At 40.5% G+C, this 26,438-nt stretch overlaps 1 protein-coding gene across 7 annotated transcripts in view; it reads left to right on the top strand.

Moving 5' to 3' along the window:
- PRKACB (protein kinase cAMP-activated catalytic subunit beta) overlaps positions 1 to 26,438 on the top strand; it is a 125,813-nt gene that overhangs the window by 75,744 nt on the left and 23,631 nt on the right. For all 7 annotated transcript variants that reach the window (XM_045027404.1, XM_045027408.1, XM_045027403.1 and 4 more), the window contains 5 exons: positions 9,473 to 9,534; positions 10,525 to 10,653; positions 17,364 to 17,462; positions 24,038 to 24,120; positions 24,735 to 24,861. In XM_045027404.1, the coding sequence (XP_044883339.1) occupies positions 9,473 to 9,534; positions 10,525 to 10,653; positions 17,364 to 17,462; positions 24,038 to 24,120; positions 24,735 to 24,861 (500 nt within the window). The remainder of the gene's footprint in view (positions 1 to 9,472; positions 9,535 to 10,524; positions 10,654 to 17,363; positions 17,463 to 24,037; positions 24,121 to 24,734; positions 24,862 to 26,438) is intronic.

The raw sequence follows: 26,438 nt of genomic DNA on the forward strand, positions 1-26,438 counted from the left end.
GAAGAAAATAATCACTTTTTCATCTCTACTGTTCATTTGTAATATATTTAAATTTAATTTTTTTATTAAGGGTAGTGGTTGAAACATACTGAAGCGTACAACAAACGTCTCTTAAAGCAAAGCTTGTACAAGTCTTGGTTGTCTCTGTGGTCATATGAGTTGATGTTGCATATACAGAAAAGTTCATTTCTTGAGTTTTTAAGTCCAGGGTTTTACATTTCTTGAGTCAGGCCTGTTCAGCATTAGCTAATTTGTGTTTGGTTCTGCCTCCCTGGAAAGGCTCAAAATCAGTTCCACATTGTATTGTACGGTTTAACTCTGTTGTTAACATTAACATTTAACCTTTTTCAGCATCACTGCCTCTTTCGTTTTGAGAACCACTATTATATATTCTAAAGAGATTAGATTAATAATAAAGGGGTAATGCTCAGAGATCACAATTGGAAGTATATTTGAGCTCACTACTCCTGCTAGGATGGACGAATCAAAGAAAAAGCCAGTCTGGCTGTAGAACTCATAGTGGAATGGAGAGGAAAGTATAATTTACCCTTTCCTTTTTATGCAAGGATCTCCAAACATCCTCTGTTTAAAATTCAGTAAAAGAGCTTTTCATTCCATGGTTGCTAAAGAAACAGCACCTACCCTGCTATTAGGTTTACAGGTCTGTCCAACTTCTCATACAAGACTCTATTGCAGTTCCGTACTCCGAAACTAGGGAGGTGAGCATTACGCTTCTGCTTTGTTTGAACTGAATCTTAAAAAGAAATTGCTGCTTATAGCATTAGGGCTGTAACAGTTGAAAATAGTTGGGTTCTTTAACAAGAGTCCCTTTAACAACTATGTAACTAACTGCCTGAGGCTCAAAGCAGACTTGGTTACAGTATTGTCAAGGCCAAGAGTTTAAACTCATGAATGAGACCATTCAAAGAAAAACAAATTGTGTGCCTTCTGATTTTGAGCCTTTAAGTGAAAGTTGTTTTCCTCAATTTGTGTACATTGCAGCTTCAGATTCATTCCTAAATGTGTGGAGCATGCACACTGAAGAGGTTCCAATTACCACTTCCTACCCCTTGGGTGCAGCAGCTGCCATTTTATTCTCCTTCCCCCCTTACTTCATCACTGTATCTTGCCTCCCTCTCCTTCTCTGTTCCTCAGATTTTTCCTTTACATTTTCTCCCTCTGCTCCTTACTCCCTACCTTAGCCCTCTGCCTCCATCTGAGGTTGTTCAGAATGGTGTAATTAGATTAGTTAATATCACTATCCCTTTACTATTAGTTATATGCAGTGAAGTATTCTTGGTCCAGCCATTCTCTTGCTAATTTTTTTGTTTTGTATTTGTATTCCAGCACATGGGTGACTTGCAGACATTCCCCGTATGTGTTTTGATTTAAGAGTCCCATTCATCTATGTCAGAGCTTGAAATTGTGACTGGCAAGCTGCAAGTTTGCTCTGACTAGTGAGGGAAGCTACACTGTTAATTATTGCAGAATTTTAAACAAATTGTGGCCCTTTATAGAGTATGTCTTCAGTGCAGAGTTAGCTCAGGCTCTAGCCTGAGTGGTTGTCCCTAACCCTTGTCCATCCACACAGAAAAGCCTCCATCATGGATTTGAGGGTTCTTTAAGCCTGGGCTAGCTGGCATAGGTGAGAATATAGGCTTGAGCTTTGGTTTTACTTCAGCCCAGGCTTGCAACCTGCCTACTTTTCAGTGAGAAGGCAGGCTAATCAAGCCTGAGTTCTGTTAGTCCTCTAATCATAACCTACAATTTTACCTGGGCTATACTTTCTTGTGTACTTCCTCCCTTCTTCACTGGAAGTTACCCACGCTGGCTAGCATTTTCATCTCAGATTTGCCTGCCCCATTTCTACAACATATGAACAGGGAGGCTATCCAAGAAATCCACCTCCCATGCTGCCAGTTGGCCAGATGAGCTGACGGTAGCCTTTTGGTAAATCTGTGATGTGATATCGATAAGATGCATAATTTTGGGAAATGTACCCCAAATGACACTTTTTTTTTTATGTTTAGTGGACAGGAAAGAAACAAGCAGAGAAGTCATTTGGATGCCCTACAAAACACTTTGTGGTTTGAAGACTGAATTCCTTAATGACATTTTAATTAAAAGTTCTTGCTTCCAAATGCTATTTGCTTTCACCTTCAGAACTTCATTAGTAATAAGTAACTCCAGTTGGAAGTTTATTTACTTTAAGTATTGTTCTCACATCACTGCCACAGCCTTCAGTGCCATGCTAGACAGGAGAGAGAGCACAACCTGCAGATTAATACTTAAAGTGGCACAGTTTCATGGACTGCGAGAACCATGGGACTGGGAGAACCCAGCAGACTGTTTTAATACAGCACTATTGTGGAGACATTTATGCAGGCCTGGCATGAGTAGGATTTGCATTGAGGATGCTTCACCCGTGCTAGGCTAGCCTGGTTTAACTCTGCAGTGAAGATGTATCCATAATTGTGAAGATCTTAATTCAAATGCTGAATTGATGCAGAGCTAGCTGTCTTTCTGAGACTATAGATAACCACAGAGCCCTGCTATTGCTTGTTGTTTTTTCAAGCAGCAGCTGAATAAAATTAAAACAATACTGTGGCTAATTTCACTGCTGCTGTTTCAAAATCTTGTGGGCAGCTCTGAAACTTACTAGAATTATGTCATTTTCAGTCTGCTGCTGCTTGGGGAAGCTGAGCACTAGAGCTTGGAAAATGGTAACTCTAGGAAAGGCAGAGACTGAAGTATTCGTGAGAGAGAGAGAGACCTCCCCACCGCACCCCCAAAAAGGACTGGGGTACAGGAGCAATGCAGTGGCGAGGAGAGAGAGATCATAAACCACTTCTTCTGGCAGGCAGATTTGGGGATTAAGGAAGGCTTCAAATTTATGAGGCACCCAAAAGACCTAAGTTGATACAAAAGACAGTATTCACTAGCAAGGTTCTCAGGGAAGCATTCTTGTAAAACCCCAGCATCCTTCCCTAGCAGCCTGGAGTGAATGCTGTACTTCTTACCATGGTGTTGTCTAAGGAGCTTGCTGGTGTGACCCCTGCACCTCTGTCTTATCAATATATGAACAGTAGGTGTCTTGTACATTTTAATTTTCAAGATGTGATTTAGGTACAGTATTTAAATTGAACCAGTCACCATGGTGCTTGAGCGCTAAACCCACTAATTTAAGGAAGTCTATCATAATAGGACCAGGAACTCTCCAGGCTTACATGGCTCAAAGAGCATGTTTTGTGGATTGCTAAGTAGTTCTCAGTCTAGTGTTCTACATGTACAGGTTTGCCTAAAACTCTGTTACTTTTAAAATAAAATAATTTACTAACTTCAAAATGGCAGTATTTAAACAGAAGTTTTTCCTTTAGGAAACCACCATGTGTATATCACTTATTTCTAGCCACCCATGAAAATTTTGGAGACTTTCCAGAAAAGGCCACCATGGAAGACCCTGACCAAAATTCTAGAAGCCACAGAGCTCTCTTTGCATGAGCTGACTAGCTTGCCCATACCATGCTCCAATCTTTCATTGGTTTTTATTTTTTACCAACTATCTTTCACATTGTCAAAACTCAGATATTTTGCTTTTGTTGAGGTTATCAGTTGAGTGAGGTCATTTGGTTTCTATTTGGAGAAGATTAATTGAAAAGCTAATTCATCTCCTGGGAGACATCCTCATACTTAGCACTTATGTCTGTTTTCATCTCCAAAGACTTTTACAGGGATTAACAAATCCACACTTCAGCCATGTGCGTTTTCGAATTATGCCCATTTCATAGAGGGAAGACTGAGATAGCGAGGTTATGACTTGGTCAAGTCCTATATTTAGACCATACCACTCTTCCAGTTGTTAGTGTACCATGTTTCACTCATAAAACATTCATATTTATCTGTATAAAGGGTAGCTCTAGGGCTATAAAATTAAGCAATTGGTGTTGCTCACAGAATAAACTAAGTAAATATATTATTTTCTGAAACAAGATTAGCCTATGCATTCTCTGTATGTATTTGTATATTGTGTCAGTAATTGGAGAGTAGAGATTTCATAGAGTATTTCATTTTATGACACTGATTATCTTTGCAGATTTTAAATGATTATATCACAGTCCCTGGAATTGAAATTAAATTGTGTTGATAAAGGGCATGCTAAATGCCAAGCAGAAACTGGCATTTAGCACAGCAGATGGGGTGTTTGTAGTAGTGCTCAGTGTTTAGTTTTGATCAGTTTAATTTTTGCTTTCTTTCCATGCATCCTATCCATAAATTTGCCTCCCCCACCCCACCCCCAAATTTCTGGCTTGTTGGCTCGTGGGGGTGGGTGGGTGGGTTGTACTTGAGAAAAACAAATACGTATCTCTCAGTGTTTGTGTGAGGGAGGCAGGGGAAGAAAGGCAGAGTAATTCAAATTGTCATAGTTCAGTACTAGCTGTACCTGTGACCCCTTCTGTAGTGTCTGAGTGCACCCCCAATGTGTGAGGCCTCGTGGCTTCATCTCTCTGAGTGGAATCCCCATGATTTTCCCACTCTTACACCAAGTCCTAGGATGCAGTACCCTGTGTATTCATCGTGCTTACTCCAGCAGGCCTGACTTGGCTCAGGATTCAGGAGCTTGTGACCAGCAGTGAATACAGTGACCCAAATTGTCTCCTTAAAACAGAATATTGTTTAATCTTAACATGAGGAAAAAAGCATAGCACAAGAGAAAAGGGATTTTAAAAAAAACTCCAAAAGGTCTGCACACATTTGTCTTACATAGAATCTTAGGTAGGTCTAGCTTACCTCAGACACTTGACCTCTGGGACGCCTGGGTCTCAGTCTGTTCCTGTTAAGTGTCTCTGACAATTCCCACACCCCAGGAGAGAGCGTGTCCTTTTAAATTTAGTCATTCATTGTTCTCTCTTCCCAGGCATTTGTTAGCCCTGATAGTCCAAAACCATTTAGGTGAATTCTGCAGTTGGTCAAGCATGAGCATCAAAATGAATATCATTGTCTATGAGGTGTTGGAAAAATGTATATTAGGATCCACCTCCCCAACTTCCTGAGTGCATTTCCTGACAATCCTGCCATTGAATTAACTCTGTATATGCATATAGTAATCAAACAGAACATATAATATTCATAAATTATTACAGTGCAGCTGAATATCAGTCACACACACATCTCAAATTAGGTTCACTCATGCAAATCAGTATTTGGAAGGAGTTTGCTCTACTGTGCGATAATGAGACTGAAATTTTTATTATGAATTATTTTGGTGATATTGCCTTCTATTTCTGTGCTAGCCAACACCCACTGTACCGTTCGCATAAATAGTCTTTTTAGAACAAGGTAAAGGACAGGGAAAAAATCATGCGCTTTAAGGTCAGAAGGGACCATCATGATCGTCATGTGACCTCCTGCACATTGCAGGACACAGAACCTCGCCTATAGACCCACAACCTCTGGCTGAGTTCCTGAAGTCCTCAAATCAAGATTTAAAGACTTCAAGTTGCAGAGAATCCACCATTAATACTAGTTTAAACCTGCAAGTGGCCTGTTCCCTGTGCTGCAGAGGAAGGCGAACCTCCCTCCCCCTGTCCCCCATTTCCAGAAGATTATAGTAGTTGTAATCCAACATAATGCAGTACATCTAGTTTTTATTTATTATTATTTGGTTGTTATATAATTGGGTTGGGACTGACTAACTTAAACAAAAACACTCAATCACCTCAGAAATTTTGCAAACAGCTTATTTCTATGACTTTTCACTTTCACTTTTTAATGCAACCTTCTCTTCCTAGATAAGAGCATTTAGCTGTGTGAGTTGTGGTGTGGTTTTTTTGTGTGTTGCTTTAGTACCTTCTACTTAAATATTCTGTGATATAGCATGATCCATTTTCTCTATGTGGGGGAAGATTGGCTCTTTCTGGAGTCTATTCTTGGGGGATTAAGGTGGTAGGTTAGAATTAATTTGTTTTCTCTGTGTGTTTGTTGTGGAAATGCATAAAACTTTTTTTTCTCTTTCTTTCCTCTCTTGATCATCTCATCTGTGTGGGTGAATGTTCCTGCAAACCCTTGGTGAACGTATAGAGACCTTTGGTATGCTCATTCTTCCATTAGAGCCCAAAGTCACAGATTGGTTTTTTATTCTTCATTGTTTGTATAACAAACAAGTTCAATCATAACATTGAAAAATGGCTAAAATGTGCACTTGAGGAAAAGTTGGAAGTAGTCATTTGATAAATCTTTCACTTTACATGGTCTTGTCACAGTTTGGCACTCCAAAAAGTGATTTTTGTATGATATTTTCCTGGTACTGGCCACTGGTATCAACCCATTAACATGAATGTTGCTTATGTATTTAAAAAACAATACCCACAAAACTTAAATGCAGGTGTTGGTGTTCTGAGACCAGGGTTAAAATTTTCAAAAGTGCCTAACTCCCATTTTCCAAAGTTTCTTTGATATTTAAGTGGTTAAATCACATTGACAATCATTTGTGTTTTACTGAGGCTGTGGAGTGTTGGTAGGGCTGCAAAATGGGACCTAGGTTAAGTGCTTTACCAGTGTAGGAATATCAGTATACTATGCTGGCAAAACACTACTAGTATAGATGCAGCAATACTCATAAAGTTGAGCTCTTCACCAGTCTAGTAAAACCAACTTCCATGAGCTAAACAAGCTATATTGGTAAAAACACAGCTTTGCTGGTATAGCTACATTTACTGTAGGGGCTTTTGTTAGCATGTCAGTCAGGGATCACCTCTCTTCTCTCCCCTGACCAACGCAGAAGTCTGTAGGGTAGATATAGTCTTAGGCTCCTAAGTCACTTGGGTGCTTTTGAAAATTTTACCTCCAGATGTTTTTAATAGTAGGGGCTTTTTTTTCAGTTAATTATAACATACTATATGTAACATAACATACTATAAAGATGAAGAATGTTATAATATGCATATTTAAAGGATAAATAAGTGGGATCCAGAAACTTTGTTTAAAGAAGCTATTTTTAACATTGCCTCTGAAGAGAGCAGACCAAAAGCAACATAGGATAAGGTAGAGGATTTATATGAAGAAGAACTCCCATGGCCTCTTGGAGTTCTAGGGTTGAACAGCATTTTTTCTTATGTTTCAGGCAACTTGAATCTCTCTCCAGAATGCTATATATTTTTTAATATTTAGCATGTTTTATTCCATAATTAGAATAGAGTAGAAAGGGATGTTTACTTGTAAAATGCTCTAGTTCATAAAGTCTCTGTGACATTAAATATGAAAGAATTTAAAATATAAAAATGTATAAAATGAGGCCAAAAATGTCAATGAAAGAATATGATTCAGTGAGGAATAACAAAACATTTTGTTAATTTTCTGGGTCTGCTCTGCAGTAGAGGGTTGAAGTGCTTTATGTAATAATGCTACATACTCCATAAGTTTTGATGATCTTCCACCTACTCCAAAAAAACCCAAAATAAAACAAAACCTGAACTGTTTTTTTTTCCTTATCTTTATTAACATGAAATATTTTTTCAGGTTACTTGAATGTTAGGTTTATAAAACATTTCAGGTTACTTGAATGTTAGGTTTATAAAACTGTCAAAAAGTGACTGCCTTATTCTTCTTTCCCTACTGGTTCAAAGACAATCAGGTGTGAAATCAGATGTTCATAGTTCCTCTTGTAGTAAGGAGGAGTTTCATGCCAGGGGAAGCCCTATTCAAGTAACATTTCAGGTTACTTGAATGTTAGGTTTATAAAACTGTCAAAAAGTGACTGCCTTATTCTTCTTTCCCTACTGGTTCAAAGACAATCAGGTGTGAAATCAGATGTTCATAGTTCCTCTTGTAGTAAGGAGGAGTTTCATGCCAGGGGAAGCCCTATCCATTACTCTCCTTAAATGAGATTAGGTGAAAGAGTTCTGTCATCATGTTTACATAATTTTAGTTTACACTAATGTGTAATTAGACAATAATGGACATAGAAACAACCGATGTAAATACATACAAAACAAGCTGAACTTAAAATATAAATCAACCCAGGTGACTTTAAATCTTGTTAAAATATGTAGAAGCAGTTGCCCCACACAAGGTTGTGCTTAGGTTTATGTGGCCCTCCTGCGCAATAAAGTTGGGCAACACTGCTTTAAACATTGCTCATATCTTTAAGACTGTATCTGCTCTGAGGATTTTCTGAATTTCCCCCTGCACTGATGCCTCTCCCCCTGTGCCAGCAGTGCAAACCAGCCACTGGCATTTTTATCCTAGTTTTGTCTGACTTCAGATCTAGGTGGCATGGTGGTAAAAATACCAGTGGCTGGCTAGTCTGCTTTAGGGAGCCTACCATTTGCTAGCACCGCTGGAGCTGCACCAGTACTACAACAATGGTAGGGGAATTTAAAAAAATATTCTGTATAGATGAGGCATATCTATTCTTTGAGTAAGCAAACAATAGGAACATCCTGACTCATCACATGATTGTTTTTAGCCAATCATAAAACAGTATTTTCTTTTTTAGCCGCAGAAATGACAATATACTTGTTATAATATGTTTCTGTATACGTCTCAGAAAACGCTTGATTATGTTGAATTTTTTTAGAAATTACCTATAGCAAAACTCATCAATACAGAAAACCTACCACTGCTAATCTCGTGTTATGTGGAGTGACCCCAAGAAAACAAAACAAACATGAGTTATGGTGATTCTTTGAATGTTTCAGAATAACAATAAAAACTGAAAAAGCCCATTTTTCATTGCATCTATAAAATATCCTACACTGATTTGGCTGATAAAGATGTAGGATTAAAATATCTGAAAAGTGATCCTGGATTACAATATGCTAGTGCACATTTTAAACAGTCATCCAGAACCGTACTGTTGCTACATTGCTTTAATTTCAAATGGGAAGTTAATACCTTAAAAGTTTATTCTCTGACTGTGGGCATCTCTAATGTGCCATGTTGTAGCCCTGTGTTTTGTCTTTGCTTGCAATAATGCTGTACAATTTGTACTTCTGCTTGCAACCAGCCTTTAAATAAAGGTGATTGCCTTCCCTCCCCCCCCCCCCCCATGAGAACTATTTTGTTCTCCAGTTATTGAAAGTATAACTTTAAAAAAAAACTTTGCCTTAGGTGAATGTAGATTATTTGCAAAGTGCAGGTTTTTTCCAATCAATTTGAGAATGCTTAACATCACCTTAAAGACTGCTTGCGTGTACAGTATTGTAAAGATTTAAAATAGATTAAGTAATTTATATAGAAATATGTAGTATTCCAAAATAATTAGGGGTCTACTGGAGATACTGTAGAAATCTTAGAGATGCCGGTGCTTGCTTTGTGTTTAGTAAAGGCAATTCATCTATTTAGTGTACGAGAACTGAAGAGGAGTTTATCATGTACTTTTATTTAAAGAAACCATACTTAATAGATACATGTTTCAAACAGCTGCATTACATGTTTAGTGAATTGAACTTGAGAACTTTTTTTGTATTTTCAGTGAAAGAGTTTCTAGCCAAAGCCAAAGAAGATTTCTTAAGAAAATGGGAAAGCCCCCCTCAGGTAAGGAATTATGATTTAAAATACAAATACATTGCATGACTCTGACTAGTAACTTTTCTGGAAATGAGTTCAGTATCCAGTATTCAGATACTACTGTGGTGGGTGCTACAGAAAATTGAAGATATTTTGAGTACAAAAACTGTTGAGGGAGTGTCCATGCAAAGAACTTAACCCCATTATTTGTAATTGCAGTTGAGATCAGCAAAGATGCTTTGGTTGTTGGTCTCAGAAGCTTGGGAAAGAGCATTTTTAGTGATAGGTTCATTGCTATGAAATTAATTCTCACTGACAATTTGATAGTTTGAATCTCGCCACTCTTATGTCCTATTACAACTGGCTTTTTTGTAACAGGACACGGTGGTATATCCTGGACATTCCCCTTGGAAATTTCTCTCCTGGTTGGTAATCCTTTGGCTTTAGGGAGAAGTTTCCCTCTTGATGAGTGAGAGTGCATAGTTTATGCTTCCTGTTTGGAGAAAAAGTTGTAATTTTACTGACTTTTCAAATAGCATTCAAATATTGAGGTGATAAATGTGTTCAAATATGAATTCTAGACAGTGTATGAATAGTAGTTCCTCAACACATTCCCACATAGAATTCTCTTTAGCACTTAATTTTGGAAACTTGATGATGACTGTAATCTTTTGCAGGTTTTGTTTTCTTTTTTCTTTTGTTAACATCATGATCTCTTTGCAGCTAAATTCTCACTGCTTGCTGCATAACATCTTGATAATTTATGTTTAAAAATGACAGAAATATTGTTAAGTCCCTTTCTATTTTAATGCAAGCACTATTACAATTCTCTCAATCCAGGTTCATTGTGTGAAATTATATTAACGTTAGTTAGCGCTCTAATTTTTTAGTTTTGACAGAAGAAATTGAATCCATCCTCTTTGATAAATGACTACATTTCCCATCACTAAGTGTCTCTGTGTACCAAAACTGTAATCATTATTTATTAATCTGTTATACTTTTTTGTGTACATGTAGAATACTGCTGGCCTAGATGATTTTGAGAGACAAAAAACCCTTGGAACAGGATCATTTGGGCGAGTTATGTTGGTGAAATATAAATCCACAGAACAGTATTATGCTATGAAGATACTGGATAAACAGAAGGTTGGAGCATTTTATAATTATACTAATTTGTGTGGTTAAAAACTGTCTTTGCCAGCAGAGAGCATGCTGTTCACTGAAATCATTATCTGTGGTCTGAAAATGTTGCATCCTATTATTTTCATGTTTCATGCTGTTACGGTGGATTTTAGCTGGCACTTCTGCCTCTGACAGGAAAATAGAGTTGTTGCTTTTCTTTAACAACTCTGCAACAGAATTACCTTGTCCTAAGGATTCAATTTTTTTTAAAAGGCATAAGTAAAAAAATAAATCCTGCAGTCTAGTCATAGCATTTCATACTTGTATGCGGATGCTCATAGTTCATTCCCTGACTCTTTGGATTTGTAGTGTTTTGAAAAGAATGTTTTGTTCACCCGTCTTTTTTTTTTTTTTTTTTGGTCCATTGTCCTATTGTCTTTTCTCATGTTTTCTTTTTTTATTGTGTGGATTTTTTTCTCTCTTTTTTTATAACCTATTTTGATTACAGCTGTTAATTAATCGCAGTTAACGCCTGCAATTAACTTAAAGCAAAATTAATGCATTAATGGCATACCTGGGGGCAGGGTGAGAGGCATCAGCAGCAGGAGGGCTGTGCAGCTCTGGAGTCGGGGGAGGGAGGGCTAGAGCAATCCCAGCCTGCAGCTTCCCAGGCAGGAGGGGCACTGGAGCAGCCCCAGCCTGCAGCTTCCTAGGCCCCAGAACAAAATGGCCAGTTGAAAATGGACCCTGGCGGCTCCAGTCAGGCTGCTAAAAGTCCGATTGGCCACAGTGGCTGGCTCCACACAGCTCCCGGAAGTGGACTGCATGTCCCACTGGCTCCTAGGCACAGGGGTGGCCAGGGGGCTCTGCGCATTGCCCTTGTCCATGGTTCCCGGCCAGTGGGAACTGCATAGTCGGCACTTGGGGCGCAGGCAGTGCACGGAGCTCTCCTGGCTGCCCCAGCGCCTAGGAGCTGGTGGGACATGCTGGCCACTGTGGCCAACCGGGAACTGCGGCCAATGGGAGCTGCAAGGATGGACAATGCCTGTGGACAGAGGCAGCGAATGGAGACCCTTGGCCACCCCTGTGCCTAGGAGCTGGAGGGACATGTCACCACTTCCCAGGAGCTGCCTGAGATAAGCACCCCCCATAGCCTGCGATCCCTCCTGCACCCAAACCCTCTACCCCAGCCCTGAGCCCCCTCCCATACCCAAACTCCCTCCTGGAGCCCGCAGCCCCTCACACACTCCAGCCCCCTCCCAGAGCCCACACCCCTACCCCCTGTCTCAGCCCAGAGCCCCCTCCTGCAATCCAAACCCCTCATCCCTGGCCCAACCCCAGAGCCCGCACCCCCCAGCTGGAACCCTCACCCCCCCCCCCCACACACCCACCAACCCCCTGCCCCAGCCGGGAGCCCCCTCCCATACTCAGAACCCCTTGGCCCCACCCCCCAGTTAGGAGCTCCCCTCCTGGACCACAAATTCCTCATCCCCAGCCCCGCCCTAGAGCCCTCACCGCCAGCCAGAGCCCTCATCCCCTCCCACACTCCAACTCAGTGTCTCAGCCCGGATTCCCCGTCCAGAGCCCCCTCCTGTACCCCAAACCCCTCATCCCTAGCACCACCACAGAGACTGCATCTCAGCCGGAGCCCTCACCCCCTCTTGCACCCCAGCCTCTGCCCCAGCCCAGTTAAAATGAGTGAGCAAGGGTGGGGCAGAGCGAGTGAAGGAGGGAGGGGGGATGGAGTGAGCAGTGGCGTGTCCTGGGGAAGAGGCGGGGGAAGCGTGTTCAGTTTTCTGCAATCAGAAATTTGGCAACCCTAGTGTGTGTGTCGGGGGGGGGGGGGTGGAGTCCCACTCCCCGAGGGGGGCTGAAGCCCAGAGCCCCCAGCCCTGAGCTTATATTTGAAAATATAGAAACCCCTGAAAAAAATAAAATAAATGGTATTCTAATATTATTTAACAGTGTAATTAAAACTGATGAATCATAATTAATTTTTTAAATTGCTTGACAGCCCTAATTTTTATTATTTTCTTGGGTTTTGCCCCTCCTTGTTTCCCCACTCAACAGAAGGCTGCATGGACAGGTGAACTTAGTGCCAAGGGAACAACGATGAGCAGTGTGGGCCAGTTGGCTGTTTGAATTTGCAGCCCTGTATGCGTGAGCTCCTCCTATGTCTTGCTGGAGTTTTGACTGTTGGGAAGGCAGTCATTTTTGAAGGAGTTGTCTGCTGTATGTCCTGTATCCAGGGTGGTGCTGCTTGCACAGCTTCACTGCTCCTACTCTGCCCACTAAAATAGTCTGGTATCACTAGATTGGGTAATCCTATATGCGTGTAAAATATATATTGTACTGGCACTACATTTTAAAGAGTAAAACTTTTCAAGTTCAGAGCATTTGATACACAATTTATTAACTAGATATTACTAAGAGATTTTGTTTTGGCTTGAGTCTGATTAAATATATACTATGTGTAGTACTCTTTGCTTACTACAGTTAGTACTATCGACAGTTCAAATAGTGTGTAAAGAAAGTCTAATTAGTTGTTTCTTATTAGGTAGTTCCCACATTTTTCAATTATGATTGTTCAGGAATGGCTTTGCTTCATAGCAGCCATTAGCAATGATGTTTCACAGAATATGCTAAAAAGAGCATGTTAAAGTACAGAAACAGCTGATTTTAAAGATAACATTTTTGCTTTTAATTATCTTTTGCTCAGATGTAACTGACTGACTTGGGTTTAGATGGAATCTGCTCAAACATTCTTGCATAAGCAAACTTATTGTGCATAGCAGTGGTTCTCAAACTTTTGTACTGGTGACCCCTTTCACATAGCAAGTCTCTGAGTGCAACCCCAGGTATACATTAAAAACACTTGTTTATATATTTAACACCATTATAAATGCTGGAAGCAAAGCGGGGTTTGGGGTGGAGGCGTAAAGCTCATGACCCCCCATGTAATAACCTCACAACCCTCTCAGGGGTCCCGACCCCCCGTTTGAGAACACCTGGTGTATATTGAACTTCTAAAATTGAAAATTATCTTGCTACATGTTGATACAATGTAGCTCAAGAACTTTGAAGGACACTTTGGATCAAGAGTCCACAAATTGTTCATAGCGTGGACCACAAGGTAATAGAGATTGCCTAGTTGGATCATATCATATCTCCATTCTTTATACCATAGTCAGACTCCATGTTCATTCATGATCATATAACATACCTGTAGCAGCTATAGTAATTGCCACAAGTTATGCCACTTTTATTAAAACACTGGAATTAAGTCACTGTTGCATGTCCACACTGTGCTCCTTGTGATGCTGGAGCACATCCACATTAGCAGCTCTTGCAACGGCAAAGACACTGTGGTAGCTATCCCACTGTGCAACTGGCCGCAGGGTGCTTTGGGAAGGGTTTGCAATGCCTCATTAGGCAGGCACAACATCACATGATGCAGGTTTCCCAATCCCATTGTTCCATGGGCATCCTACTACATTGCCAGCTGCTTTTCAACTGAAGTGTGTTGCGGGGAGAGACTGTGTAACAGGGCGTGTACGTGTGTATGGAGGAGAGGAAAGAGACTGGGTGTTTTGGGGGACAGAGTGTGTCAGCATGCTTTCTTGTAAGTTCAGACAGCAGCAGGAAGCAACCAGTCCTGGGGGTGGGGGAAACCCCAAATCAGCCCCCGCCTTCCTCTTTCTACAGCACACTCTCGCTCATTCTCTCTTAATCTCACACACACAACATCAGCCCCCTCCTTCCTCCCTGGGCGTGCGTGCTCTCTCTCCCCCTTCCCCCCCCCCACACTAAAAGGGGAGGGGCGCATATCTCCAGGGCAGCTGAGTTCAAAACAATGAGCAGAGCGATCACTTGAGGCATTATGGGACAGCTCCAGAGGCCAATTACAGCGCAGAAAGCAATCAACTGTCTACACTGGCAATAGAGCGCTGGAGCCTCTGTGCAAATAGCCTTATGACTCTCGTCGAGGTGGGTTTTTTTGCAGTACTGCAACTGAGGAGTTTCTGCGCAGAAAGTGGCTTGGCAGTGTGTGCACGGTTGCAGTTTGAGCGCAAAAAGCTGCTTTACTGCGCAGAAACTTCTCAGTGTAGACAAGCCCTTAGATGGAGGAGTAAATCTAGGAAAGAATTGAAAATATTTTTAGCTCTCTGATTTAGCAGCTGGCAATAAAGAGGAGAGCCAACACTATGCACAGCTTTCCACAGGCTACAGAGAGAGCTGCTGTTTTATACATTTGCTATCTATTGAAAATTGAAATGCCTTGCTAAGGTTTGAATCACTTCTGTTATGCTACTCTACATTTTATTAATAGTTGTTTTTTATCACATCTGCTTTAGATTCAATAAACACTATCATTTGTTTAAATATAGTTGGACTTTTAGGATGCAAAGTAATATTGTTAAAATAATCTATAACTTTTGTTTTTTATGGTAAAGCATATTTTATGGTGACAGGTTTTTATGGTTTGCAGATAATTTTTCAACTAGAATTTGTTCAGGAATATAAGACTTGTAATTCAGATTGTAAGGTCCTAAGACTAAGACTTCTCATATTTGTTTGTAAGGCACCATAACACATTTATGATACTATAGAAGTAATTTAATGCAAAAAAATACATTAAAAGAACATTACAAAGTGAAGGGCTCCAAAATTAGGAAATGTCAGAATTAAGTTCGCCCATGCAATTTTAATTCAGTTTCTTGCACATACGCATTATCTATATAATAAGATTCCAGAAATGACAATCCGTGTATCACACTGAAGCCTAAAATGGCTGAGTCAGTGTGAAGAAACGGAAATTTACAAACATGGCTGAGAGCACTTTTTGTTGAGCATATTACCAGGTTGTCATCACTGGGATTTGCAGTCTGTTACCATCCAGGTTTTAAGTTCTCAGCCATTTTGACTTTAGAAATTACATCCCTGTGACAGCAGAGTGTATATCTGTGCCATGCCAAGAGTTCTTAGATCATTATGATATTAGAGGTCAGTCAAACAATCACCACCCTTACTCCATGTTGAATCCTAGTTACCATCTTGCCACTGTGTGTGATGTCCTGTCATCTAAGAGAGAGGGAAGGAGATCTGACTGATTAAAAAAGAGAATTGTGTGCAGTTTTCAGTCAACTGAAGAAAGTTGCCTTCCATTCCACAGACAAATGAATTTGATATATTTCCTTCTCAAAAACTCCACCAGATTCAGCAGTTACAAATCCCTTGGAAGTCCACAGAGTTTGTGGTCATGGAGGCAGCTTTTGTCTAGAGTCAATAACAACATAACATGTTGGACCCTGAATGTCAGGGGTGATTCAGTGTTTCCTTTCTGTATTCTAAGTCAGCGTTCATCAAAGCTTAAAAATGTAATTAAAAAAACTTGAAGTATGTCCTTTCTTGGTACAGCATATCTGTAAAGTGATGTTGCTTGGTTATTTTCATTACATAATTACTTTTTTAAAAGGGCACACTGAGTTGATTTGGTGAGTATAAATATCTGGGTTTGTGATTTCTTGCGGAAGTAACATTTAAAACAAAACAACACCCCCCCCCAGAGAGCTTTCTCATATAAAATTTTGGGGGGGGGGAGGAGGAAAGAGTGCGCTTCTACATATTACAGCTATTTTGCAACCAAAATAACTAATTCAAGTAAATTTTAAGACTTGGCTGGGAACCTAGCATATCAGTTATCTTGCAGTAGTAAGATCAGATTTCTGTTTAACAAAAACACTGTTTTTGAGTGGCTCCAATTTTATCCTGGTTTTTGTGGGCTTGTTTGCTCCATTTTGTGTTTTTTTTAAAAATCGTTACATGCTACCTAACATTGCTTTAGAAAGCCTATATTATCTGATAAAAGTAATGCACCTTAGTAGCTTAGTACCTTGATAATGAGATGGGATACAAAGCCTTTCACCTTTAGGTAACCAGTTCAAAGCTAACCCAGAGCATTAGTAACTGAAAGTAATTCTCAAGTCATAAGCACGTCCATCAGTTCTCACAATGGGGTATTGATAAATTGGGTGGTTACTTAATGCTGGAGTTAAATAAAAGGAAATAATTCTATTTCCTATTAGCAATAGAAGAGCAGAGAGCTGGAACCTATCATTTACTGCCTTTCGCCGTAAAGCATTTATTGTTAGGAGGCCTTGGAATTACTGTATACAGTAGAATATACGAAACCCATTGTGAAGTGTGGCAGATGCGACTGTTCTGAGTAAGGAAATTATTAGTTAAACTCAAATTTTCCATTATCTTTTCCTGGCTGTGGGTTTTGCAAAATGAGAGGGTCTCAGTCCTGTTCCTTGTGAGTAAGTATGTTTCACCCACAACTCATCATTAGGACTAATCGACACCCTTACTGATAGTCTCAACATCAAATGGCTATGGAGATTCACTACCCTGTCACTGCTACAGGTGACTGCCATCAGGTCAGCTGGGTACATTGTCATGGATGTGTTAAGTTTGCCCCATTGGTTCCTATGCTCCACTTTTGGGGATATAAAAAGTCCTCCAATTACTAAAGATATCCATTTTCCATGTTTTAAGAATTGTAAAGTCTCTTAAAATTTTAAGGAAAGAAATTCTAAATATGACTTGTACTAGAAAGCCTTTCATTTAGCCATTTGTATCTACATGTTTTGCATTTCAGTTCAATGACTTTAATATGTTTATTGGAAAACATAAGATCTGTTTAGACTGAAAAATTTAAAAATTATTTGTAGGTTGTCAAACTGAAGCAAATAGAACACACGCTGAATGAAAAGAGAATATTGCAAGCAGTGAACTTTCCTTTCCTTGTGAGACTGGAGTATTCTTTTAAGGTAAATATTTTGAAAGCAGTTGTTTCAAAATGTGAATGAAGTATATGCTCAAATTTTAGATATGTACAGATAACTTTCTTGCTCAATCTGTAAAGCCATTGCACTATAATGTAGTTACGATAAAGTACATCACATCCTCCTAAGAATTATGAATGCAAAATTATTTTTCTTCTCTGCGATGGGTAATATAAAGTATGTGCTTTGTTTTCAAAATACTAAGTAAATTATGACTAATATCCAGTAATTCATGCTTTTGGTAAAATGTACTTTGCATAAAACCTTTCCATGAAAGGACACTATCAATTTGAAATGTAGCCAATTATTTTTAATGTGTCGTGTTAAGCTTTGCATTTTTTAATGTAATTTCTCAAATCTCTTTCAGTTGTAATAATCTAAATGATAATTGTAAAAATCATTGGTAAAACTTTCAGATAGAAGTAACATTTAAAGTTCATGCTATCCCTTTAACTGTGTACTTCTGGGGAGAATTATGCTAAAGCAGAAAAAATTGGTCTTTCTCCATCATTCTTCTTTCCACTATCAACACCAGCCTATATATATATAACCAATAAAGTAAGTATATGTGTTACATGAAGACGCATATTATCTTGTGTGTGTGTGTTGGCATTTTGGTTGTTTTTGAAAAAGACTCAAAACCTTGTGCCTCTGTTCCTATCTGCTAAGCTAAAGTCTTTTTTTCTCCTTAGGGAGAATAAGGCCTTGTCTATGCTACACAATTTGTTGGCAAAAGGCAGCTTTTGTCAATAAAATAGTGGAGGTGTACCACTACAATGCTCCTCCCACCAACAAAACTCTCCCGCTTTGATGACCTAATAAAATCACCTTGATGAGAATCGTAGAGCTTTTTGTGGCAAAGTTAGATTAACAAAGTCCGTGTAGACACTGCGTTCATTACGTCACTGTAACTGCCCTCCAGGATGCATCCCACAATGCCCACCATGACCGCTCTGCTCACTGTTTTGAACTCCGCTGCCCTGTAGCCAGCTACACAGGCAGGCTACTGGCAGCAAGCGCCCTCCTGCCTGGACTACAGGGAAGTGGGTGGATCTCCTTGGTCTGAGGGGAGAGGAGGCTATGCTAGTTGTCTGTGCATCAGCTTCTGTCTCAGGATTGGTTGTTTCCTGGCTGCTGTCTGAATTTATAGACAGCGTGCCAACACACTCACTCTCCCCCAACACACTCTCTGTCTCTGTAACTCTGTCACACATACTCACTGTCTCACACTCAACCACATACACACTTACGTGGGCTTCTTGTGTTAGTGTTCAGCAGTGTCAGTTTGGTCATATTACTGAGTGCTACTTTAAAAAGGGATTTAAAATGTGTCACTTTTCAGGCACACACAGTGATCATTACAAGGTTCATAGCAAACAATGCCAGGCTCAGTACACTACAGCAGCACATATTACTGAGGCTCAGTGTTGTTATGCTCCTCCAGCCGAATAGTCCCCCATTGTGTTACTCTTATATACTTGTGTTCATAATGCACAGCACAATACTGAATAGCAGTGCAGAATCCATGCTTTCTGACACAGATGATTGGGTTGCAGGTTACCAGGGCAGTTGAAAAGTAGTTGTCAATCTAGTAGGATGCCCGTGGAACGATGGGATTGAGAAGCCATCATCATGTGACACTGCACTTGCCCCTGCCCCGTCAGGCCTTGCAAAACTTTCCAAAAGCTCCCTGCGTCCAGTTGCACAGCGGGATAGCTACCCATAGAGCATTGCTCTGTGTCGATGCAAGAGGTGCTATTGTGGATGCACTCCATCGACACAAGGAGCATAGTGTGGACATGAAACAGCAGTTTAATTACAGCAGTGGCTGTCCGTCGGTGTAATTTGCGTCAACAAAACTCTGTAGTGTAGACAAGGCCCAAAATTCAGTAATTATCAGAGAGATCCATGTTACGCATTTTTTTCTTGATGACGCTTCGTAACATCTAAAATGAGGCAGACATACAAGAAATAGAAGCTATAGAGAATGAGGGAACTTAATGTTATGATCTTGTTGATTAGGTGGTATTTTAAATTCCTTCTCTTCAGATTATTTTAACAAGAGGTGCCTCTTAACTATGAAAAGTGTGTGTATAGATGGGTGGTGCGCAGTGTGTGGTGTATGCTTCAGAAGCATGAGCTTTCCAAGAGTCAGTTACATATCAGCATCTTGGGAATTGAGGATGCCCTCTCTATATTAGAAAGGTCTTCAAAACTGATGTCAAAATATTGTTGTAAACTAGCCATATACCCTACGTAAAATTCAATATAATTCCAATTATCCAAATTCCCTTTATCTGACCATCCTAGTTACCTGAATGCACAGCATGTCCTCCATGCAGCCCTGTGTTAGTGAATAGCACTTCTGTGTGTTCAAATGCCCCGTTATCTGAAACTTTTGGGTGCCCCCAAGCCAGACAGGGCAGAAAATGTGGGGGAGTTGCATTGTATGTAAGAGAGCAGTATGACTGCTCAGAGCTCCGGTATAAAACTACAGCAAAACCTGAGAGTCTCTGGATTAAGTTTAGAAGTGTGAGCAACAAAGGCGATGTGGTAGGAGTCTGCTATAGACCATTAGATCAGGGGGATGAGGTGGATGAGGCTTTTGAGACAAATCAGAGTATTGGGCCAAAAGAAATCTGATGAGGTTCAACAAGGACTAGTGCAGAGTCCTGCACATAGGACGGAAGAATCCCATGCACTGCTACAGACTAGGGACCGAATGGCTAGGCAGCAGCAGCAGTTCTGCAGAAAAGGACCTAGGGGTTACAGTGGACGAGAAGCTGGATATGAGTCAACAGTGTGTCCTTGTTGCCAAGAACGCTAACGGCATTTTGGGCTGTATAAGTAGGGGCATTGCCAGCGGATCGAGGGATGTGATCATTCCCCTCTATTCGACATTGGTGAGGCCTCATCTGGAGTAGTGTGTCCAGTTTTGGGCCCCACACTACAAGAAGGATGTAGAAAAATTGGAAAGAGTCCAGCGGAGGGCAACAAAAATGGATGAGGGGTCTGGAGCACATGACTTATGAGGAGAGGCTGAGGGAACTGGGATTGTTTTTAGTCTGCAGAAGAGAAGAATGATAGCTGCTTTCAGCTACCAGAAAGAGTTCCAAAGAGTATGGATCTAGACCAGGGATGGGCAAACTATGGCCCGCGGGCCGGATCCGGCCCTTCAGGGCTTTGGATCCGGCCCGCGGGATTACCCCTGGTGGTGCTGCGGGCACGGCGCTGCTCTCAGAAGCAGCCCCCGGGCCGGGAGGCAAAGGGCTCCATGTGCGCACGCAGAGCCCTCTGCCCCACCCCCCAGGGGCCGCAGCACTTCCTGGAGTGGTGTGGGGACAGGGCAGGCATGCAGGGAGCTTGCCCTGGCCCTGGTGTGCGCCACTGCCACCCCGGAGCCACTTTAGGTAAGCGGCACCGGGCTGGAGCTCAAACCCCTCCTGCCCCCCGCCCCCCAACTTCCTGCCCTAAGCCCTCTGCCTGTACCTCGCACCCCTCCTGCACGCAACTCCCTGCCCTGAGCCCCTTTCTGCACTCCTGTGCATTCCAACCACCTGCCCTGAGCTCCCTGCTGCACCCCGTGCACCCCGTGCACCCCAACTCCCTGCCCTGAGCCCCATCCTGCACTCCGTACCCCCCTGTACCCCAACCCCCTTCCCTGAGCCCCCTCTTACACTCTGCACCCCTTCTCTGCCCCAATCCCTTGTCCTGAGCCCCTTCCTCCACATCCCGCACTCCACCCCCCCTGCCCCGGCCCTGCATACAATTTCCTTACCCAGATGTGGCCCTCGCCCCAAAAAGTTTGCCCACCCCTGATCTAGACTGTTCTCAGTGATAGAAGATGACAGAACAAGGAGTAATGGTCTCAAGTTGTAGTAGGGAAGGTTTAGGTTGGATATTAGGAAAAACTTTTTCAGTAGGAGGGTGGTAAAACACTGGAGTGGGTTACCTAGGGAGGTGGTGAAATCTCCTTCCTTAAAGGTTTTTAAGGTCAGGCTTGACAAAGCCCTGGCTGGGATGATTTAGTTGGAAATTGGTCCTGCTTTGAGCAGGGGGTTGGACTAGATGACCTCCTGAGGTCCCTTCCAACCCTGATATTCTATTCTATTCAGATAAACGGGCGCGTGCTATAAACTGATGAGCAAAGGAGAACTTGAACATTACTTGAGAAATTTTCAGCTTCCAGTGTGGTGGAATGTTTCAAACGAACATCAGTTACTTTAATGACAATCTTTATGCTCCATTTGGAAGAATGTCTTAAGTTCAGGCTAACATTGTCTGCATGTATGTTTTCTGAAATACATTTATATATATATCATGGAGGCATGGCCCTAATGAGAATAATAGAATCACAAAAGTGTAGGGCTGGACGGGATCTCAAGAGATTATGTAGTCCATCCCCCTGCACTGAGCCAAGGCCCACTAAACCTAGGCCATCCCCAAAAGGTGTTTGTCTAACCTGTTCTTAAACTTCCATTACCTCCCTTTGTAACATATTCCTGTACTTTCAGAAAGCTTTTCCTAGTATCTAACCCAAGTCTCCCTTGCTGCAGATAAATCCCATTAATACTTGTCCTACCTTCAGTAGACATGGAGAGCAATTGATCACTGTCTTCTTTATAATTATCCTTAACATATTGGAAGACTGTTAGCAGGTCCCCACTCAGTCGTCTGTTTAATCTTCAAAAAAAAAAAATACTGGGTATTTTTAATCTTTCCTCATAGGTCAGGTTTCCTAAACCTTTTCTCATGTTTCTTGCTCTCCTCTAGATTCTCCAGTTTGTCTATGTATTTCTTAGTGTGGCACCCAGAACTGGACACACTACTCCAGCGGGGATGTAATTAGTGTTAAATAGAGCAGGACAGTAATACTTTGCACTTACCTTTATTTAATTTCATTTTATCAAAGTTCTTTTTCATTCTAATCCTGTCCTCCAAAATGCTTCCAACGCTTTTCAGCTTGGTGTCAGCCACAGACTTTATAAGCATACTCCCCAGTCCATTATCCAAGTCATTAATGAAAATATTGATTAGTTCTAGACCCAGAACAGACACCTGTTGGACCCCACTAGATATGTCTTTCCATTTTGACAGCAAACCATTGATAACTACTCTCTGAGCATGAAGAACAGGAGTACTTGTGGCACCTTAGAGACTAACAAATTTATTTGAGCATAAGCTTTCGTGGGCATGGTTTGTCAACCAGTTATGCACTCACTTTATAGTGATTTCTTCTAGACTACATTTCCATAGTTTGCTTACGAGAATATTGTGGGAGAGCCTCAAAAGCTTTACTACAATCACATCTACAGCTTCCCTCCTATCCACTAGGCCAGTAACCCTGTCAAAGAAAGAAATTAGGTTAGTTTGGCATGAGCTGTTCTTGACAAATCGAAGCTAGCTATTACTTATCACCCTATTACCCTCTTCATGCTTACAAATTGATTGTTTAATAACTTGTTCCAGTGTCTTTCCAGGCATTGACATTATGCTAACTGGTCTATACCCCCCCGTCCTCTTTGTTCCCCTTTTTAAATATAGATAGATACTATGTTTGCCCTTTTCCAGTTCTCTGGTACCTCACACATTCTCCATGAGTTCTTGAAGATAATTGCTAATGATTCTGAGATTGCTTTTGCTAGTTCCTGAAGTAAATTGGGTGAATTTCATCAGGCCCTGCCAATTTGAATATTTTGTCTAATTATTCTTTATTCTGTTCTTTCCCTGTTCTGGCTCATGCTCCAGATTGTAATTTAATGTTAATTGTATTAAGCATCTGATCACAATTAACTTTTTTAAGAGAGGACTGAAGCAGAATAGGTATTAAACTAACCATTGGACCACTGCATGAACTGAAGTGCATTCCCTGGGTTAGTTGTATTTTCCAAACAATGTTAGAGGTCCACTAGAAGGAGCTGCCCTCTCTTTCTAAACAGTTAAGGGAATATACTTCTCTAAAGATATCAGACCAGATCCTCAGCTAGTTTATTTCTGTGTAGTTTCATTGATTTCAGTGGAGCTGTGTTAGTTAATTCCAGCTAAGGATCCAGCCGAGCATTGTACAGGATTCGCACTCCTGGATCTTACAATTTACCATGAGACTGGTTGAACTCTCCTCTTGCTTACGGTTTTTAAACCTTTCAGATCAGTGGTAGCAGGGCAGAACATAAACTAAGCCTTTTCTGGCTATTATATGCCACCTTTTGTTGAGTACAATTACAATCTACTCAATAGATTATAAGCTTTGTAATGATACCTTATAAGAGACCTTTTGCATAAAGCATATCCAGTAACATTATATTCACACTCATTAGCACATTTCCATAAAACATACGGAGTGCAACGTCACAGTGGTGATGTCTGTTTCCTGTGTCTGACTTTTCCACCAACTACAGTATGCTGTTTTGTGTTGATTATGTTGAGTATGTGGTTAGAGGTTAATCTTTTAGTTCTTTAGTAAAAAGTAAAAGATGCTTTACTTGAAAAATTGTTTTCTATAGAGATTCTAGAATGTTGAATTCTTAATATTTTTGTGTATCTTTTTATTTGATTTTTAGGACAATTCTAATTTATACATGATTATGGAATATGTCCCTGGTGGTGAAATGTTCTCACATCTAAGAAGAATTGGAAGATTCAGGTAAGATACTTAATTAGATTATTCCTTCAGAAATAAAAATCTTAAATTTCTAGTTTGTGTATATTTTTTCTTGAAACTGTAATCATTAAGGAAAAGAGTTTTAATTTCATAATATGGGTACATGCCTTTTAATTTTTCCCCTTGTCATTGAGCTGAAATCATGCAATAGAAGTCTCCTAATTACATTTATTAGTTTGCAATTAGTTAATATAGGCTTTCATAATCTGTACAAGAGAGAATCCTGGGACGAGTGTATAGATTGTTGTTGGCAATGTTTTTGGTTTCTAAAAGTTAGTCCAAAAGACCAGGTGAAATGAAAACATCATCTTGCAACAAAGGAAAAATTAAATAAACAGAAAGATTTATCCTATGGAGCACATTACCCCTTGGCTTGCATGTGCAATTTTAAATATTATAAATCCTGGAGGATTGAGATTACGGGCATTTGGATACTAAAATCTTGTTGGTTCTCTTTGTTCTTTTTCTATCACATAAATAACCAGGAAACAATTGCTTGATATTTAAATTGTCTACAGTTTTAAGAATGTGACGTTTTATATTATAACTACGTAAGGCTATTGTTAAAGGCATAATAATGTTTTAATTCATTGCAGTGAACCACATGCACGGTTTTATGCAGCTCAAATAGTGCTAACATTTGAGTACCTCCATTCACTAGACCTCATCTACCGAGATCTAAAACCTGAAAATCTTTTAATTGACCAGCAAGGATATATCCAGGTATGATGCAGGTGAACATTTATATATTTCAGAGTTTTGTATTATGCTGGAGGTTGGGTAGTTCCTAGCAAATGCATCTATGAATTATGGGCAGTCACAAACCTTGTTGAAGCTGGTAGATGTGACAGTTATCTTCCATTCTGGCTAAATGAGGGAGTGATTAAATGCCCTTATGTTTAGTAATGGCTGAAATAATAAGAAGCCACTGCCCAAATCTCTGACCATCATGGAAAGGCTGGAGTAGGAGCTGAACTATGCAGTTTGAAAAGTTTTTCCTTGGATCTGAATGCAAGTGAAGGGGTGGGTATTGTTTGGTGGAGCTATTTCTGGCTCACAATCACAAACACACAGGCCAACAGGAAAGCAAGCAAAGAGCCAGGAGAGACAATAAGTGAAGCACTGGTGACTTGGCCTTCAGAGAGAACCAAAAGAGAGCTTTTGGGGCAAGGTTCTGATTGGGAAGAGGCTTGGAATTGTGAGCAAAGAAACTGCCTTCTGTTGTTTGATCCTACTGTGTTTAAGGAAACAGAACTTTGTGTACATTATTTATAAATATACAGAATGGCATCAGAGAAATAACTCACTATCATCAATTTCGCCTCCTAATGGAAACAACCTGCAAGACCCCAAATATTGGCTAACTGCTCACACAAAAAAGGGGTAAAAACTTAGGTTTATGCAAACATTAATATTTGAATCTCACAGTACAACTGTTGAACTCAAATAGCAAGTTCTTGAAGTTTCAGGGAAACTCCCATAAGGCACCTTCCACATATGCCTCAAGAGTGTTAACTGTGCATTGCTTCAAACAACCTAACTGCAAATAAAAGTTCTCTCTTAATAAGTTTGATTGATTAACAGTGTGACTGAAATTATAAAACAGAAAACCTCAATAGTTTGTCCACTCAGCCTGAAAGCATGAATGGAAAAGAACAAAGATCAGTGTTTGTGATTTGGCTATTTCCAGTAAAGTCTTCGTAACAGCCATCTGTCTTTGCAAGAAAGAAGATGTATTTGTCTTATACTGAATAAGTGGTTTTGGGATCATCATAAATTATTTTTTTGAGCAGTGGCAGGTCAGATTATTTTATTTTATTTATTTATTTTTGGTGGAGGAAGAAATGCTAACAAAGATATATGCCCTGTTTATCTAGGTGAAAGTTCCAGTCTTCTTCCACATAAAGAAATACCATAGTAGTGGAGCTATGGAAACGTTCCTCTTCCATTTTGCATCTCTTTGCGTCTGAAGGAGTTTGTACTGAATAGTATATAATTTCTGAGAGAGCATTTCAGAGGGATTGTATCAGAAGTTACTATCATCTGAAAAGACCTCCTTTATGATAGCTTACTCTATTACATAATGTTACATTGATGGTGCCAAAAGGGTACTGTGACAAAGTTCTCCTCTACCTTGGTGGTCCTGCGCTTATTGGCGGATTTGCTCGCTTCACAGATTCACCCTGTGGGTCGAGAAACAGCCCAGAGACCTTCCCCTCTGGTAGAAGCCACAGTCCAGGTCAATTCCTCCTGTGTTTGATCAGGACTTGGGAGGTTTGGGGGGAACCTGGGCCCGCCTT

The sequence above is a fragment of the Mauremys mutica genome, chromosome 8 (assembly GCF_020497125.1).
Source record: "Mauremys mutica isolate MM-2020 ecotype Southern chromosome 8, ASM2049712v1, whole genome shotgun sequence".
Lineage (NCBI taxonomy): Eukaryota > Metazoa > Chordata > Testudines > Geoemydidae > Mauremys > Mauremys mutica.